Source organism: Pholis gunnellus, assembly GCF_910591455.1.
Source record: "Pholis gunnellus genome assembly, chromosome: 5".
In the NCBI taxonomy this organism is placed as follows: Eukaryota; Metazoa; Chordata; class Actinopteri; order Perciformes; family Pholidae; genus Pholis; species Pholis gunnellus.
This window is the reverse complement of record NC_136531.1, coordinates 1,076,181-1,090,746: the sequence shown is the minus strand read 5'-3', so window position 1 is coordinate 1,090,746 and position 14,566 is coordinate 1,076,181. Positions and strand designations below refer to the sequence as shown.

The window sequence follows — 14,566 nt, the reverse complement described above, 5'->3', positions numbered from 1 at the left end:
GTGTGTGTGTGTGTGTGTGTGTGTGTCTGTGTGTGTGTACTCAGGGTGTGTTATCGCTGCATATCTGTACAGACCTGCATATCAAAGAGTGAACAACATCTCTACAGACTGGAGGCCGTTCAGTCTCCTGCTCCTGTGCTGTTGCTGTTTGTTTCTGCCGTCATTGTTGTTCCTTAATAACCTTTTTATCTGATTATAATTCAAGTTGTCTGAGAGGAAACCAGACGTCTGCTCGTCTCCTCTTCAGAGAGTCTAAACGTTCCGTCCACAGACGGGGAAACTCGTATTGTGCGTTACGTTTTGAGAGAAAATGTGTTTTGTCGTAGATTCTGTTTGCTTTGGACAAACGTTCACCGGGAGATATAATATAAAATAAACAAAATAAATATCACAGTGCAGGGAGAGGCTTATTGGAAGCCTCCACCTCAATAATATTTAAATGTAACAATATTACAGAGAACATACAATGAATATGCACAAAGATACGACTACGTACAATATTATTGACAACATGTTTTTACAAGATAAAGATGATAACAATATAAATACATTACCAACAACAGAAAACTATTATTATATTATTATATTATTTTTTTTACTAGAACTAACCGAATAGTTTTGTTTTTTATTTTGTTGCATTTTACACCTTTAAGCAGGAGTTTCAAACTATTAATAACTGAGACTGTATGAAATACGTTTCCCTCATAATGTGAATAAGATTAGTGATGTGTTCCTCTGAACATAGATATTGTACATAAAGTGATAACAAAAAAACACAAATACATGTATTTGTGTTGATATTATGTTCTGAAAGTTAACAATAGAAATGATATTTCCATGTGTAGCTCAATATGTTTTATAACATCTGTCATATAATACAAACATAATGAGCAACTGAACTTCTGTTTTACACGTTTAGCCTCATGTCATCAACACGAGGACCGTTTATGTATCGATGCATGAATATCACCATGTTGATTTGAATTGATTCGGTTTCCTTATTCAATCAAACCTGAAAACACAACAGAATGCAGTGTTGTGGTTTGAGAAATGAACGTACGACATCCTCTGTCCCGGGACTTTAAAATAAAATAACTTTATAACTTTAACGGGGAGAAGAGAGGAAGAAACCTCAGTGAGATTATCAGAGGATCTCATCAGGAGCACAATAGATGTGAATGAACAACAATAGAGTTATAGAAATAATAACAATAGAAATGTGATGAAGGATTACAACAGCAAAATAAATCGTTCAAACAAACAAGAGACATAATAAAGATAAAGAAGTAGTCGCAGTAAAGGTGATTTAAAGAAGCTTTTTATTTACCTGAGTAAGGATTAAAGTATGTTTTTACAGCCAATACGGACTACTCACTGTCTCTGGGTTCGGGGTCCAGTCCTCTGAACCGGGCCGCGGGTCTGGCGTCCACCACCTGGAACCTCTTGGTGTCCAGGTTGTCCAGGATGTCCTCGTAGGTCTTGATCCAGGAGCGGTTCAGGGAGGCCTTGAACTCGGCCGGCACCGGTCTGGTGTACCGGTCGCTCACCGGTCGACCCTCCAGCTCCCAGCTCCCGAGCCCCCCGTTGAGCAGCGAGACCGCGCTGTGCCCGAACACCCGGAACATCCACCACGCGCGCGGCGCGGAGAACGCGCCGAACTCGCTGGCGTCGTACACCACGACGTGCGTGTCGCGCTCTATCCCCAAATTCCCGACGTAGTCTGCAAAGACCCTCTCCGGCGGCAGCATGTGGTCCAGGGGAGACGTTTTATCGCAGCACTGATCAATGTCGAAGAACAACGCGCCCGGGATGTGCCGCTTCTTGAACTCGCTCTTTGCGCTGCGCCGCAGTTTGGGCAAAAACCAAGAGGTGTCCAAGATGCGCATTTTCCCCTGGACCCTCGCGGCCTCCGCGAGCCACCTGGAGGTCACCAGAGCTTTGGCTTGGAGCGCCATGGTTAACTCTGGAGAGGCAGTTCACTCTGCTGGGATAGACCTGGTCCTGGGCTAAAGGTTGAGAGAGAGAGAGAGAGAGAGAGATAGGGAGGGAGAGAGAGAACCAATACGCCCCCAGATGACCGAGCAACAGCTGGAAGTGAATGGAGGCGGTGACGCGTCACACTGTAATGTGATTACTTTCTACTTACTTTGATAACTGTGGTATTTAAACTCATGCATGTAATAAACATAACAAGCCTACAGGTCACTGCATCATCACAAGGAACATTTAATTTTAATAAAGAGTTATTATTCTAAAGTAACGGACCACACGAGTTTTAGGCTTCTCTTAGTTGTTTATGTCTAATTTATAAAACATTCTCACAATGACGCACCATTAGGACTAAATGTGTGAACGTATTTTTGAAAAAATCATTTCCATGACTTCACTGTAACCATATACAATATATCAATCCAACCAACAGAATAAAAATAGAATTATACATATTTATGCATATTTATATGGTTAACATGCGTGTGTGTATATATATATGTATATATGTATATAGTCATTTATTTATTTTTCCTTAAATTGCACTAATTTAATCAGCTTTAATTTTCTACTATTATTATTATTATTAGTAGTAGAGGTAGTAGCAGTAGTAGTAGTAGTGGTAGTAGTAGTAGTAGTAGTAGTACTACTGCTACTGATGTAGTAGTAATATCAGTAGTAAAAACATAGTATGCATAGCGCGCTAGAAGTTGACCAGGTAGGAACTTTACGCATCTTTGACTGTTTTCCAGCCGGTTGCTTTAAAGCGGTGCACCACAGTAGCTCACCGGATGTTGATGGGCTCACGTTGCTGTTTCGGAGTTCAACGCGAATCTTCACCGAGGTAGTTTGTGAGACATTTGGACAAAACTTCACATAATTCCACCAGGATGTCTGCGTCGTTGGTCAGAAGAGGACTGGAGCTGTTCAACAGTGACGTCAAAGGTCAGATTAGCGCGTTAGCCGCGCAGGCTTAGCATTAGCTAACATTAGCATTCAGAGTCAGACACGTTTCAGGTTTTATTTCACAAAATAAAAGTCCAACATGCGACTTAGTTCTGATTTGATTTTATTATGTTACTCATAACATAACTTAATGTGTTTCTCCATTATATGATGCGGTATCATAACTAACATGTTTATACAAATATTAAGTTGACAATAAACAAGTTTCAAGGAAATGAAAATGTCTTTCAACGTGTTTTTTATCTGTTGCACTCTTTATTTATGCAGGACCAAATAACTTTACTTATGTATGTGAGATTTAGAATTCTCTAAATTCATAACAAAAATATATATTTTAAGTACATTTGCAAATATATATATATATATATTATTTATTTGAAAGAAAATCCATGACATGAACTGGGACGTCTTGGTGATGACCCAGAACATAAATATAAATTTGAAAAATACAGTGAAAATATAATAAAGATGCAGAACGTAACTTCTCCAGAAGGAGCGAGCGGTGCAGGACAATGAAGAGGAATACCAGTTCCTCTCACACATAACCAGTTCACTGAGCATCTTCTGCCTTTCTCCACCGCCCAGATGTCGGTAAAGTGAAGAAGAAGAAGAAGCAGCAGCAGACGACTCCCGGCTCGGCCTCCGTGATGGAGCTGGTGAGCACCAAGCGTCAGGGAGTCACCCGGCAGGTCAAACGTCTGCAGGGCCGCCTGGGACCCGGCAAGAGCAAAGCTACGGTCAAAGACAAGAGGATCAAGTCCGCAGTGGGTCAGTCTGCTCCTGGTCCTGGTCCTGCATCGGGGGGTCCAGTAGGGAAATGTAGATTGAACCAACACGGGCTCTTATACACACTTCACAAAGTTCAAAATCAACAATTGTTTTAGTGACCTGGTCCTTGAAGCCGTCTGGCGTGTTTTTTGTGTCACAACATCTGTTCTGCCTTCGTGCTCTAAACATCCTCTTCTTCTTCTGTGGTGTTGTTTTTTTTTTTTGGCAGAGGAGTTCAGGAAGAAGCAGAAGAAGAGCCAGATGAGCACCAACCTGAAGTACTTCATGGAAGCCGACTACAAAGCACCAGAGTCTCACTCTCTGAAGGTGAGAGCACAGAGATCACTCTGAGACGTTTTATATAATTTCAACAGCAGGAGAAGTGATCTTTTGATCCATGAATTACACGTATAAGACATTTGTCATTTAAAAGATAAGTTTGCACGTCAAGAAAGTCTGTTAGTTACTGTTACTTCAGACAGAGAAAACGTGCAAAACTATCCTGCTTCTCTGTAAGAGAGTTTGACTTCCTCTCTCTCCGTCTCTCACTTTAGATCCTGAGCCACAACTCGGGGAGGCAGTCGAGGAATCACCCGGAGCCGCCGGCCAAGAAGGCCAAAGAGACGCCGTCTTTGTTCACAGAGAAGGAGTTCCAGCAGTTCCAGAAGGAATACTTCGGCAGGACTGTCGAGGAGAAGAAATGAAGCGCACCGGGGGAAAAAAACACACACAAAGACACTTCAGCCTCAGTGGAGACTCCCGGAGCTGCTGATATTTACTGCTTTACGTCGTTCTGGGGTCTCAATCAGGATTGTCCGGTTTGAACTAAAGACTTTTTTTATTATCGAATTGAAAATTCAAACTCATCATATAAATGTTTCAACATCTAGAATCACAAGATGACTGTTGTTGTTGTTCAGGGTGTAACAGAAATAAATCTACATGCACAAAATGTACGAGTTTAAACCAGACGACAACCTCTGCTTCATGTGTTAAAGCTGCATTCTCTCTAGTGTCCTCCAGGGGGCGACTCCTCTGGTTGCATAGAAGTCTATGAGAAAATGACTCTACTTCTCTCTTGATTTATTACCTCAGTAAACATTGTAAACATGAGTTTATGGTCTCAATCTCTAGTTTCAAGTCTTCTTCAATACAGCATGATGTTCATTTAGTAAATGATGGTCCATTTAGAGTCACACAGACCATAAAGCAGGGGATGCTTTAGGGGCGGGGCTACACAGTGATTGACAGGTCTCTACCAGAGACGTATACGGTGTCTCTACGTCACTCCTCCTCAGTCCAGATGTGGTCACTTCCTGTTCACTGGTTGATAAAAATTCCCTCTGCGGTTACAACAGTGATTCCTGTACCTTTACACCTGAGCTCAGGATATTAATTCATGGGACTCCTGATGTACACACACACACACACACACACACACACACACACACAGAATAACAACACCATATTTCACTCCCACAGTTTATTTGATTGAATCTGAAATAGCAGAACCGACAAAACAAGGCGTCGTCCTCTTCACCACCAGGAGAATACTTTGGTTTGTGGGAGATTCAGACCTTCAGTTAGCGGTTAGCTGGACGCCCCCGCCGGATCCTCCTTAGATCTCCAGGTTTAAACGTGTTCGTGAGCAGGATTCAGCGTTCGGTGATCTCACACGAGTAGCTGGAAGCTCTGCCGTTTCAGAGAAGAAGACTTCTTGTGTCTAGATTTTCAAACTTTTTAATTGGAAAAACAAAATGCATATTCATAGATTCGTAACCCCATATGATCTACTGTATGACGTCTTCTTAATGTTAAATAACCCGACCTCAGAGTTTACTTGGACTGATATAATAATTATGATTATTATATAATATAATAATGAAGTTAAATAGCTGGTACATGTCATGGATGAGTGAGCTCTGACCTCAATATGTAAACGAGTAACAGGAAGTCATTTATTAATTACACTACATTCAATGTTATAATAAACCAAATAAACAGAAATAAAACATTTAAATGAAAAGAGGAAACTGAAGGAGGATGATGTCACAATGACGTCGTGATGAGAGAGGTGAGGTATCTAACACACACAGACACTCACTCACACACACACACAGACACACTTTCCTCCACAGGAGAAGTTAGTTTTTCTGAGTTTTCAACGTAAATCCCAGATCGTTCTTCATTCATACCATCATAATATAAACATATATTTCTCGTATTAACACTAAAAAGGATTTTTGTCTTGTTTGAACAAAACAAACCTCTTGCTTTATGATAATCTATATTTACATTTTAAGGACTGTTAAAAACCTGCAGCTCACCAGCAGGGGGCAGTCCAGCTCTTACCTCACGTGAACCAGACGAGTTCATCAAGTCTAACCAGCAGCAACCAACTCTCAGGAGACTGTTAGTCACGAATCAATACCTCATGAAGGAGTACAACATATCAATACCTCATGAAGGAGTACAACATATCAATACCTCATGAAGGAGTACAACATATAGTTACTGTACACCGATGTGAACGTGTTCTTATTATATAGTGACGTTATTGTGCACAGACATGTTAGAATAGCTCATGAATACAGTTCATTGCATACATCTTTTGTGTGTTGAATTTAATTTAATCCCAGATTAGGTTATTAAATAAAGGCAACCGGAATTAAACGTATAATTAAAAATATTAAACAAATGTAAACACATATAAAAAATATAAAATTAATTTAACTAATTGAATGTATGCATTACGTGTTGTTTTAGTGTCCCCCTTATTAGTCATTAACATTTATAAAAGACTAAAAAACTGTTTCCTTTCTCAATGTTTACATTTTGCATCTGACCTACATTCTGAGGAGCGGAGGACGCTCCTGTTTAAAGCTCCACGTGGATCTATTTTGTCAGCTGTGTATAGACGTTATGCATCCAACCACAATCACAAACCACGTTCAAGCGCAGTAATCGCAGCGGTGTTTGTGTAAACTGTCCAGCTGTGAGCTGGTTATTGCTTATGAATTATTATTTTCCTCTGAGAGGGTGAAACTCCTCCGATACCTAAGAACGAACTGCCCCCGCGGAGTGATACCGCGGCAGCAGAACGTTGGCGGTGTTTCGGCTGTATATATATAGGGTGGGACTCTCTCCGCTCGGTCTTCGTCGCCACGTCTTACATCGTAAATATCAACTCCCATGTGATTGCTGTCTCGCGCCAAAATGGCAGTTTAACGGCGCGCGGCGGCTATCTTTGCAGCGGCAACAACCCGGCAGTGCAGCGGCTAAGTGCTCCGGCTTTTTCTGGCAAAATGGCGTAAGTATTTATTTATTTTATTTTACGAAACTTTCACCTCGGTGTCACATTACAAGCTGTCAATTAAGTCCCACCGTGGGTTGTTTCCGGGTGGTTTGTTATGATTACCATCGTCTCTGTAAACGGCGATAACCTTTTAAAGCCCACTTTAAACAGTGTGTATATATTCCACCGCGGCAGAAAGTATTCTTCAACATCGGTTAGTGTTTGTGTGTATATTAAACACTTGACAACGTGGCGTGTCCAAAATGGCGCGCATTGGCTGTCACAGATGGCTCTCTGTTGTGAAAATGGCGGTTGCCCCGCCCATGACGCACAGGAGGTGGGCGTGGCTACCGGGTCCAGTAGCATTATGACCAAATTAGGAGATGTTATCCCCTCCCGGTGGAGGGCGGTGGGGTGTGTCTCCATGACGTCACTTAAATGTAGCGGATTAGTCTAAATATAGCCCCCCCCCCTGCATATATTAATGAGGTTAACAGCCTTAGCGACCAAAGCACACGCTAAACTAGAGTATAAAGTCAAAGAAGCTTAATTGTTTCCGGAAGTGAAGATAATCTGTTAACAATACAATAATACAAATAAACTAATTCTTCAAATTAAACACATATATTCAATATTAAATTAGGAGCATTAAGTTAGTTTTAACAGCGGATGTTTTTGTCTAAATATCTGAAGCTTTACTTTTAGACATGTATAATGTATTTAAACCCCAAAACATATTTTCCATCAGCAGGTGAAACTTAAAAAATATAATCAAAGATTTAAAAATAAAAAGTGCAAACACCATGTGAGGAGTGTTTCATTTATAGATACCTTATTTTATATTTTAAATATTATTATTTTATATTTAAAGTATTATTAATTTATATTTTAAATGTTATTATTTTATATTTTAAATGTTATTATTTTATATTTAAAGTATTATTATTTTATATTTTAAAATATTATTATTTTATATTTTAAAATATTATTATTTTATATTTAAAATATTATTATTTTATATTTAAAGTATTGTTTTATATTTAAAATATTATTATTTTATATTTTAAATATTATTATTTTATATTTTAAATATTATTTTATTTATTCTATACATATAGACGTGTCTTAATATTCTCATATTTAGATATATTTGCCCGTTTCTGATGAGCCAGTTAAAGTGTCTCGTCTTTAACCCTTTAGTGACCGCGTCTTCTTCTCCTCCAGGTCTCTCTCGGGATCCACACACAGCTTTGCTGCCGTCGACAGCAGAACCGAACCTCTCGACCCGCTGACGTCATCGGGCTCGTCTTTGTTTTTACTCACGCTGACCAACAGGACCAGGAGCAGTCATGACCCTCTGCCTGGAGGACGTGGGGGCCCTGTACTTAGGTTGGTTTCATGTGACGATGAACTCATTATGTCTGAGACATAGTTTAAAACACATATCATCAGGGTTTAGTGCATACATGTGATATTAAACGAGTGTTTATGTCTCAGCGCCCTCGTTTCTGACGGCTGACCCCATGGGGCCCCTTCTGGACCAACATGAAGAAGAAGAAGAAGAAGAAGCTCTTTCTCCCTCCTCCTCTCTAGAGGGGAAGGCTCCAGCCTCGCCCCCTTTCTCTTTCGCCTCCTCCCTCTCTCCTGCCTCCTCGACTCCCCCCACCCATCCCTCCTTGTTCCTAGGAACCAAGGCCGGAGTGGACTCCTCGTCCCTCCCCTGGCTGGGAGCCAGCGACCTGCTCCTCACCCATATGGGAGCAGACGACGACGACGGTGAGACTTTAAAAGCTAAATAAGACGTGATGAGGATCAGTAGTTCACCGAGTGAGGTTTTAACGTCTGTAGATGTTTTAACGAGGCCGTTTAGAGTCAGCGAAGCTCTTTAAAGCAGCGTGTCGGCGTCTCCTTGATGACGGCTCTACTGCCACGTTTAAATGTGTTGTCCGCGATGAAAGGCGTGAACGTGTAATTGCAGGCGTGTCGGGCTAATGGAGGGCGGTCATTGGCCGGCGGCTCTGAAGCGTGTAATGGAGAGAATGTGGTATTTCAACGTGTCGTCGATCGTTTGACGTGAAGCTCTTTGTGACTCTTGGCGTCGATTGAAGTCCTGAATGTACGATGCGTCACTAACACATAACAATACAGGGAGGCAGTCTCTGGACGTACCAAACTGTTTCACTCTGTCGCACCGTTTATTTATTACTGTGGAGCAGCATGGTGTTAATCAGTGGTGGAAGTACACGTTCTTGGTACTACTAGAGGGAAGTAATGTACTTCACTTTATTAATTTGTCTCGTGAAATAATTCTCTATTATTGATCTATTTCATAATGGTTTGGTCCAAATCTCTTTGTCTGCAGACGACGCTTTTGCCGGCATGGACTGGATGTCGGAGAAGATCGACCTGAGTGAGTTTGACCTGGACTCGCTCATCGGATCGTCGGACGAGTCTCCCAGCTCCCCCGAGGATCTCCTGGCCTCCCTCGACTCCCACATGGACCTGAACGTCGACTCCTTCGACGCGACCGCGCAAGGCGGCGGTGGCCTGGAGCTCGGTCTCTCGCTGCCCGGCATCCTGGAGCTCCCTCTAGCCGAGAAGATCGAGGTGGCTCCTGATCAGCAGGTTGTTACCAAATCCGAGCCTCTGTCTCCGGCACCTCCTCCTCCGTCTCCGGCCTTCACTCTGGAGCTGGGCAGTGAGGTGGACGTCCCGGACGCAGACAAAACGCCGCTGTCTCACCTCACAGTCACCGTCATTCCAGATCCCAGTGGAACCATCGAGACCACGTCTCTCGCGGTGGTCCCCGCCGAGGACGAGCCCCCCCCCGCGTCCGTCGCCTCTCCGTCGAGCGACTGCGACAGCGACTCCGGCATCGAGTCCGTCGCCGACTCGCCTGCTCGCCTCCCGTCTCCGACCGCCGGCTCCTCCAGGACCAAACCCTACTCCAGACCAGAACCCTCCTCCTCTTCCTCCTCCAAGGTTAAATCGGTGTCCGGCGCTCCCAAGGTGGAGAAGAAGCTGAAGAAGATGGAGCAGAACAAGACGGCGGCCACTCGCTACCGGCAGAAGAAGAGGGTGGAGCACTCGGTCCTGAACACGGAGTGCGAGGAGCTGGAGAAGAGGAACAACGAGCTGGCGGAGAAGGCAGAGTCCATCAGCCGAGAGATCCAGTACCTCAAGGACCTGATGGAGGAGGTCCGTAAGCGCCGCGTCAAGTCCAGCTCGGTGGCGTAGAAACCCCGACTGTTGTGACGGTGGACGAATGAAACGCACCACTGAGAACGAGTTTAAAGCTTCTGGAACAGACGAGGTTCACACTCCCAGCGTCACTTCTTACCTTGTTTCCTGCTTCCTTTTCTTTACCCCCTTGTCCACTTCCTCTTCTTCACAGCTTCAGTCCAGAAAGAGGCCTCGCTGTCTGAGTTCCTGATACGACACGTCGCCGTGTTGTTGTTGTTGTTGTGTGTACATAGTGTTCTCTGCTCCGCTTGCTGATAGTTTATTTAATGCTGCGTTAAAAACCTGATGATTTGCTGTTTGCTCTTCTTTTTCTAATAAACATCTCTATCGGTACTCTGACGTGTTTCATGTGCTTCACTTGTTCATAACATGTTTACAACTTAAGACGCTGCAATTAAAAGGTTTTTAAAGCTTAGTCGATGAAGCTTCTAATGAAGGATAAAGTATAAAATATATAAGCAGTAAACGGCTGCAAACTTTAATTTTTGATTGATCTGCAGATTATTTTCTAGATGAATCCTTTGATCTATAATAACGGAGTCAACATGTCTACAAATATCTTATTTTGTCAAAAGAAAAGTCTTAAATGGCGAGTGGATAACTGATATATGTAAATATATAAATATATATAATGTATCCACTTTAGGACAGAAACGAGGAGAAATACATGAATCCTGTTGAACTGGTTCCACTGGACTCACCACAACAGTGTTTACATGTTCCACACATGAGTCAGCGTTCATCAAACAGTGAGTCAGCGTTCATCAAACAGTGAGTCAGCGTTTATCAGACTGAAATACAGAAAAGATTACATCTAGTAGAAAAAGACTCTTTATCCTTAAATGTTGGTCTTAAGTCGAGTAACAATCCACAAACATGACATATACACATGTATTATATCATGTTATATATAACATGATATATACATGTGTATATAACATGTATACATGATACTAATGTTTAAGTGTGAGTTCAAGTTGTAACTTAAAGCTGCTGAACCTGCAGCCTCCTGTCAGGAAGTGAGAGACACCAGACGAGTGTTTTATGGGAAGAAGACCAGACGATACTCAGACGGAGGGTGTGTGTGTGTGTGTGTGTGCGTGCGCGCGCGCGCGTGTGTGGGTGTGTGTGGTCACATCTGTCGTGTTTTATCTGGTTCAGTGTTGGAAGAAGTACTCTAAAGTTGTACTTAAAGTATCTGAGGAACCTTTACTTGGTTGTGAACCGTTCTCAGTCTGATCGTCTGTTAGTGAGAAGAAGCAGAAAGTGGAAATACTTAAAGTACTTTACTTTAAAGGTACTTTACTTTAAAGGTACTTTACTTTCCACCACTTTAATCCCTCTGAGAATACTTTGGTGTAGAATCTCTGAAAGTGATCCTGACACGTGTTTGTTTCAGAGTCAATGCTGACTGCTGTGTTAATGTAGTCCAGGAAGCACACACACACACCTACACTCACACACACACACACACACACACATTTACACACACTCAAATACACACACACACGCACACACACACACACCTACACACACACACACACACACACACGCACGCACACACACACACACATGCATGGAGACAGGACAAAGGAATACAATCACCAGAAGTAAGAAGCTGGTGAAGTATTTGGATTTATTTTTACCGTCGTGATGTGAGACTTTGTGTTTAATATCACAACATAGAGCTTTAAGTGTTCGTCTGAAACGTCTTCAGCTCACTTTCTCTCACTCTCACCACGAGTGTAAAATGTGATCTGATCAGTGAAGGTGAAGAGTGACTGTAAGAAGCAGGAAGAAGGTCGAGGAGTCAGACGAAAGCTCGTTGAGCTCGTTACAGAGAATCTAATTAAAGTTTAAAGTTAAAGTCTCACTTTGTTCAAACCACATGAGCTCCTTTTGGGGGCGTGGCCTCCAGAACCAGATTATTCTGGTCTGGTCACATTCCTTCAAGTGAAGTCAGCAGTGAAGAAGAGGCTTCATGTTCTTCATCAGGTTTAAAGAGACTAATCACCGAAATAACATTCTCATATATATATATATATATATATATATATATATATATATATATATATATATATATATATATATATATATATATATACATATACAACAAATAAATAAAATAAAATAAAATGAATAAAATAAATAAAATAAATAAAATAAATAAAATAAATAAAATAAATAAATAAAATAAAATAAAATAAAATAAAATTCAGACTTTTTAATTAATAGAAAAACCACAAAATGTTTCATCCTGGACTTAGAAATACAACTTTCAGCTCCATCATCGGGCCCCAAAAATACTTTTTCCCATAGACTTAAATTGGGAAAGAGACGTACTTCACACAGAGCATATTATATATATATATATATATATATAATATGTGTGTGTGTGTGTGTGTGTGTGTGTGTGTGTGTGTGTGATTTTAGGTGAATCAGCTTTCAGTGTGAAGGCTTGAATAGCTCTCTGAGACAATCGTCAGCTGTATTTCAGAGTAAATGACTCGATGGTATTTTGGGTCAGCAGAGTGAACCCAGTAAGGCTGCTGGTGTATTCATAGTCTACTGTAAAGACATGTGACTCCATGCGGCGGCTCTATTCCTGTCTATTAACTAACACGCCTCAAACAAAGTGATGTCTTGATTCTACAGTCGGCTTCGTATCACGTAGAATAACCAACAGCACAGCACAGTCCTGCATTTTATACTTTATATTTTATATTTTATATCATAGTTCTAGATGGGAGTGTATTTAGTATTTAGTTATTTGGTGGAATTTATTATATATTATTGATATATAGTGATGATTCAGAGGCTCATCTCATAACTTCTGAACAATTCTGTCGTGAACATTTCATTCAGTTTTTTTTAAATGTGATTAAATGAGAAGATGAATGAATGTGTAATATGAATGAATGCACGTTGTAAACATCTCACTGTGGTGATGAAGAACAGAAGAGGAGAATAAAGTCCACGTCAGCAGGTTTGACCTGTTCACTGTTTGTCAACTCGACCCAGAAAACAAATAAAGTCGACAAACTGTTCAAACGTACGAGTTCCAGTGAAACGAAGAACTCAGTTCCTCCAGATGTTCTCACTCTGACACCAGAAGAACCCCATTCCTCCTCCGGGCTGTGCTTCTACCATGGGGGGGGGGGGGGGGGGGGTGTCTGTTTGTGTGTCTGTGTGTGTGTGTGTGTGTGCGTGTTGGCGAGTGTGTGTGAGTGTGTCTGTGTGTGTATGTGAGTGTGTCTGTTTGTGTGTGTGCGTGTTGGCGAGTGTGTGTGAGTGTGTCTGTGTGTGTATGTGAGTGTGTCTGTGTGTGTGTGTCTGTTTGTGTGTGTGTGTGTGTGTCTGTTTGTGTGTGTGTGTGAGTGTCTGTGTCTGTTTGTGTGTGAGTGTGTGTGTGTGTCTGTGAGCGTGTGTGTGTGTCTGTGTGTGTGTGTGTGTGTGTGTGTGTGTGTGTGTGTGTGTGTGTGAGTGTGTATGTGTGTGTGTCTCTCTGTTTGTGTGTGTGTGTCTGTTTGTGTGTGTGTGAGTGTGTCTGTTTGTGTGTGTGTGTGTGTGCGTGTTGGCGAGTGTGTGTGAGTGTGTCTGTGTGTCTGTGTGTGTATGTGAGTGTGTCTGTGTGTGTCTGTTTGTGTGTGTGTGTGAGTGTGTGTGTCTGTTTGTGTGTGTGTGTGAGTGTGTCTGTTTGTGTGTGTGTGTGAGTGTGTGTGTCTGTTTGTGTGTGTGTGTCTGTGTCTGTTTGTGTGTGAGTGTGTGTGTGTGTCTGTGAGCGTGTGTGTGTGTCTGTGTGTGTGTCTGTTTTTGTGTGTCTCTGTGTGTGTGTGTGTGTGTGTGTGTGTGTCTCTGTGTGTGTGTGTAGTGAGTCATGGGTGTGGAGGAAGAGGAAGATCACAGATGTGGTCGTGGGGGTTTTTACGTTGACATTCCACAGAAACAGGAAGTGAGTGAAGTTCCGAGAACAAGTGTAATATGACGAAGAGTTCAGGCTCTGATCTGATGATTTGATGAAGATTGAATTCGAGTTAAACTCTTCTGAGTCAGAAGGATTTTACTGCAGCAGCGAGTCTGAACTCGTGTCTGAAGCTTCGTGTTGCTCCTCTTGGTCTGCAGCTCAGCAGCGCCCTCTGGTGTCTGTTTGATGTTTCAGCTGTTTTATATATATATTTATATATATATACATGTATATATATATATATATGTTACAATATACATAAATGTATATGTATATAATTCGATTTAAATATATATATTAAATATATATTGCGCTTTTTGTAGTCCTTTGTTGTAGTTTCA

General features: G+C 41.7%; 3 protein-coding genes across 3 annotated transcripts in view; 2 read left to right on the top strand and 1 right to left on the bottom strand.

The window, feature by feature from the left end:
- The window catches only part of LOC306695788 (3-mercaptopyruvate sulfurtransferase-like), a 3,719-nt gene extending 1,719 nt beyond the window's left edge, over window positions 1–2,000 (bottom strand). The window contains exon 1 of the mRNA XM_079159149.1: window positions 1,376–2,000. Coding sequence (XP_079015275.1) covers window positions 1,376–1,955 — 580 coding nt within the window. The 5' untranslated portion in view covers window positions 1,956–2,000. The remainder of the gene's footprint in view (window positions 1–1,375) is intronic.
- A 776-nt stretch (window positions 2,001–2,776) lies between these two features.
- On the top strand, window positions 2,777–4,829 carry rps19bp1 (ribosomal protein S19 binding protein 1). The gene is made up of 4 exons (XM_079159153.1): window positions 2,777–2,934; window positions 3,541–3,723; window positions 3,953–4,050; window positions 4,278–4,829. The coding sequence occupies exons 1-4, from the start codon at window positions 2,880–2,882 to the stop codon at window positions 4,425–4,427; spliced, it is 486 nt and encodes a 161-aa protein (XP_079015279.1). The 5' UTR covers window positions 2,777–2,879; the 3' UTR covers window positions 4,428–4,829.
- A 2,038-nt stretch (window positions 4,830–6,867) lies between these two features.
- Window positions 6,868–10,594, top strand: atf4a (activating transcription factor 4a). The gene is made up of 4 exons (XM_079159146.1): window positions 6,868–7,033; window positions 8,243–8,407; window positions 8,516–8,794; window positions 9,381–10,594. Exons 2-4 carry the CDS (start codon window positions 8,368–8,370, stop codon window positions 10,253–10,255), a joined length of 1,194 nt encoding a protein of 397 aa, XP_079015272.1. The 5' UTR covers window positions 6,868–7,033; window positions 8,243–8,367; the 3' UTR covers window positions 10,256–10,594.
- Window positions 10,595–14,566: the final 3,972 nt, after the last annotated feature.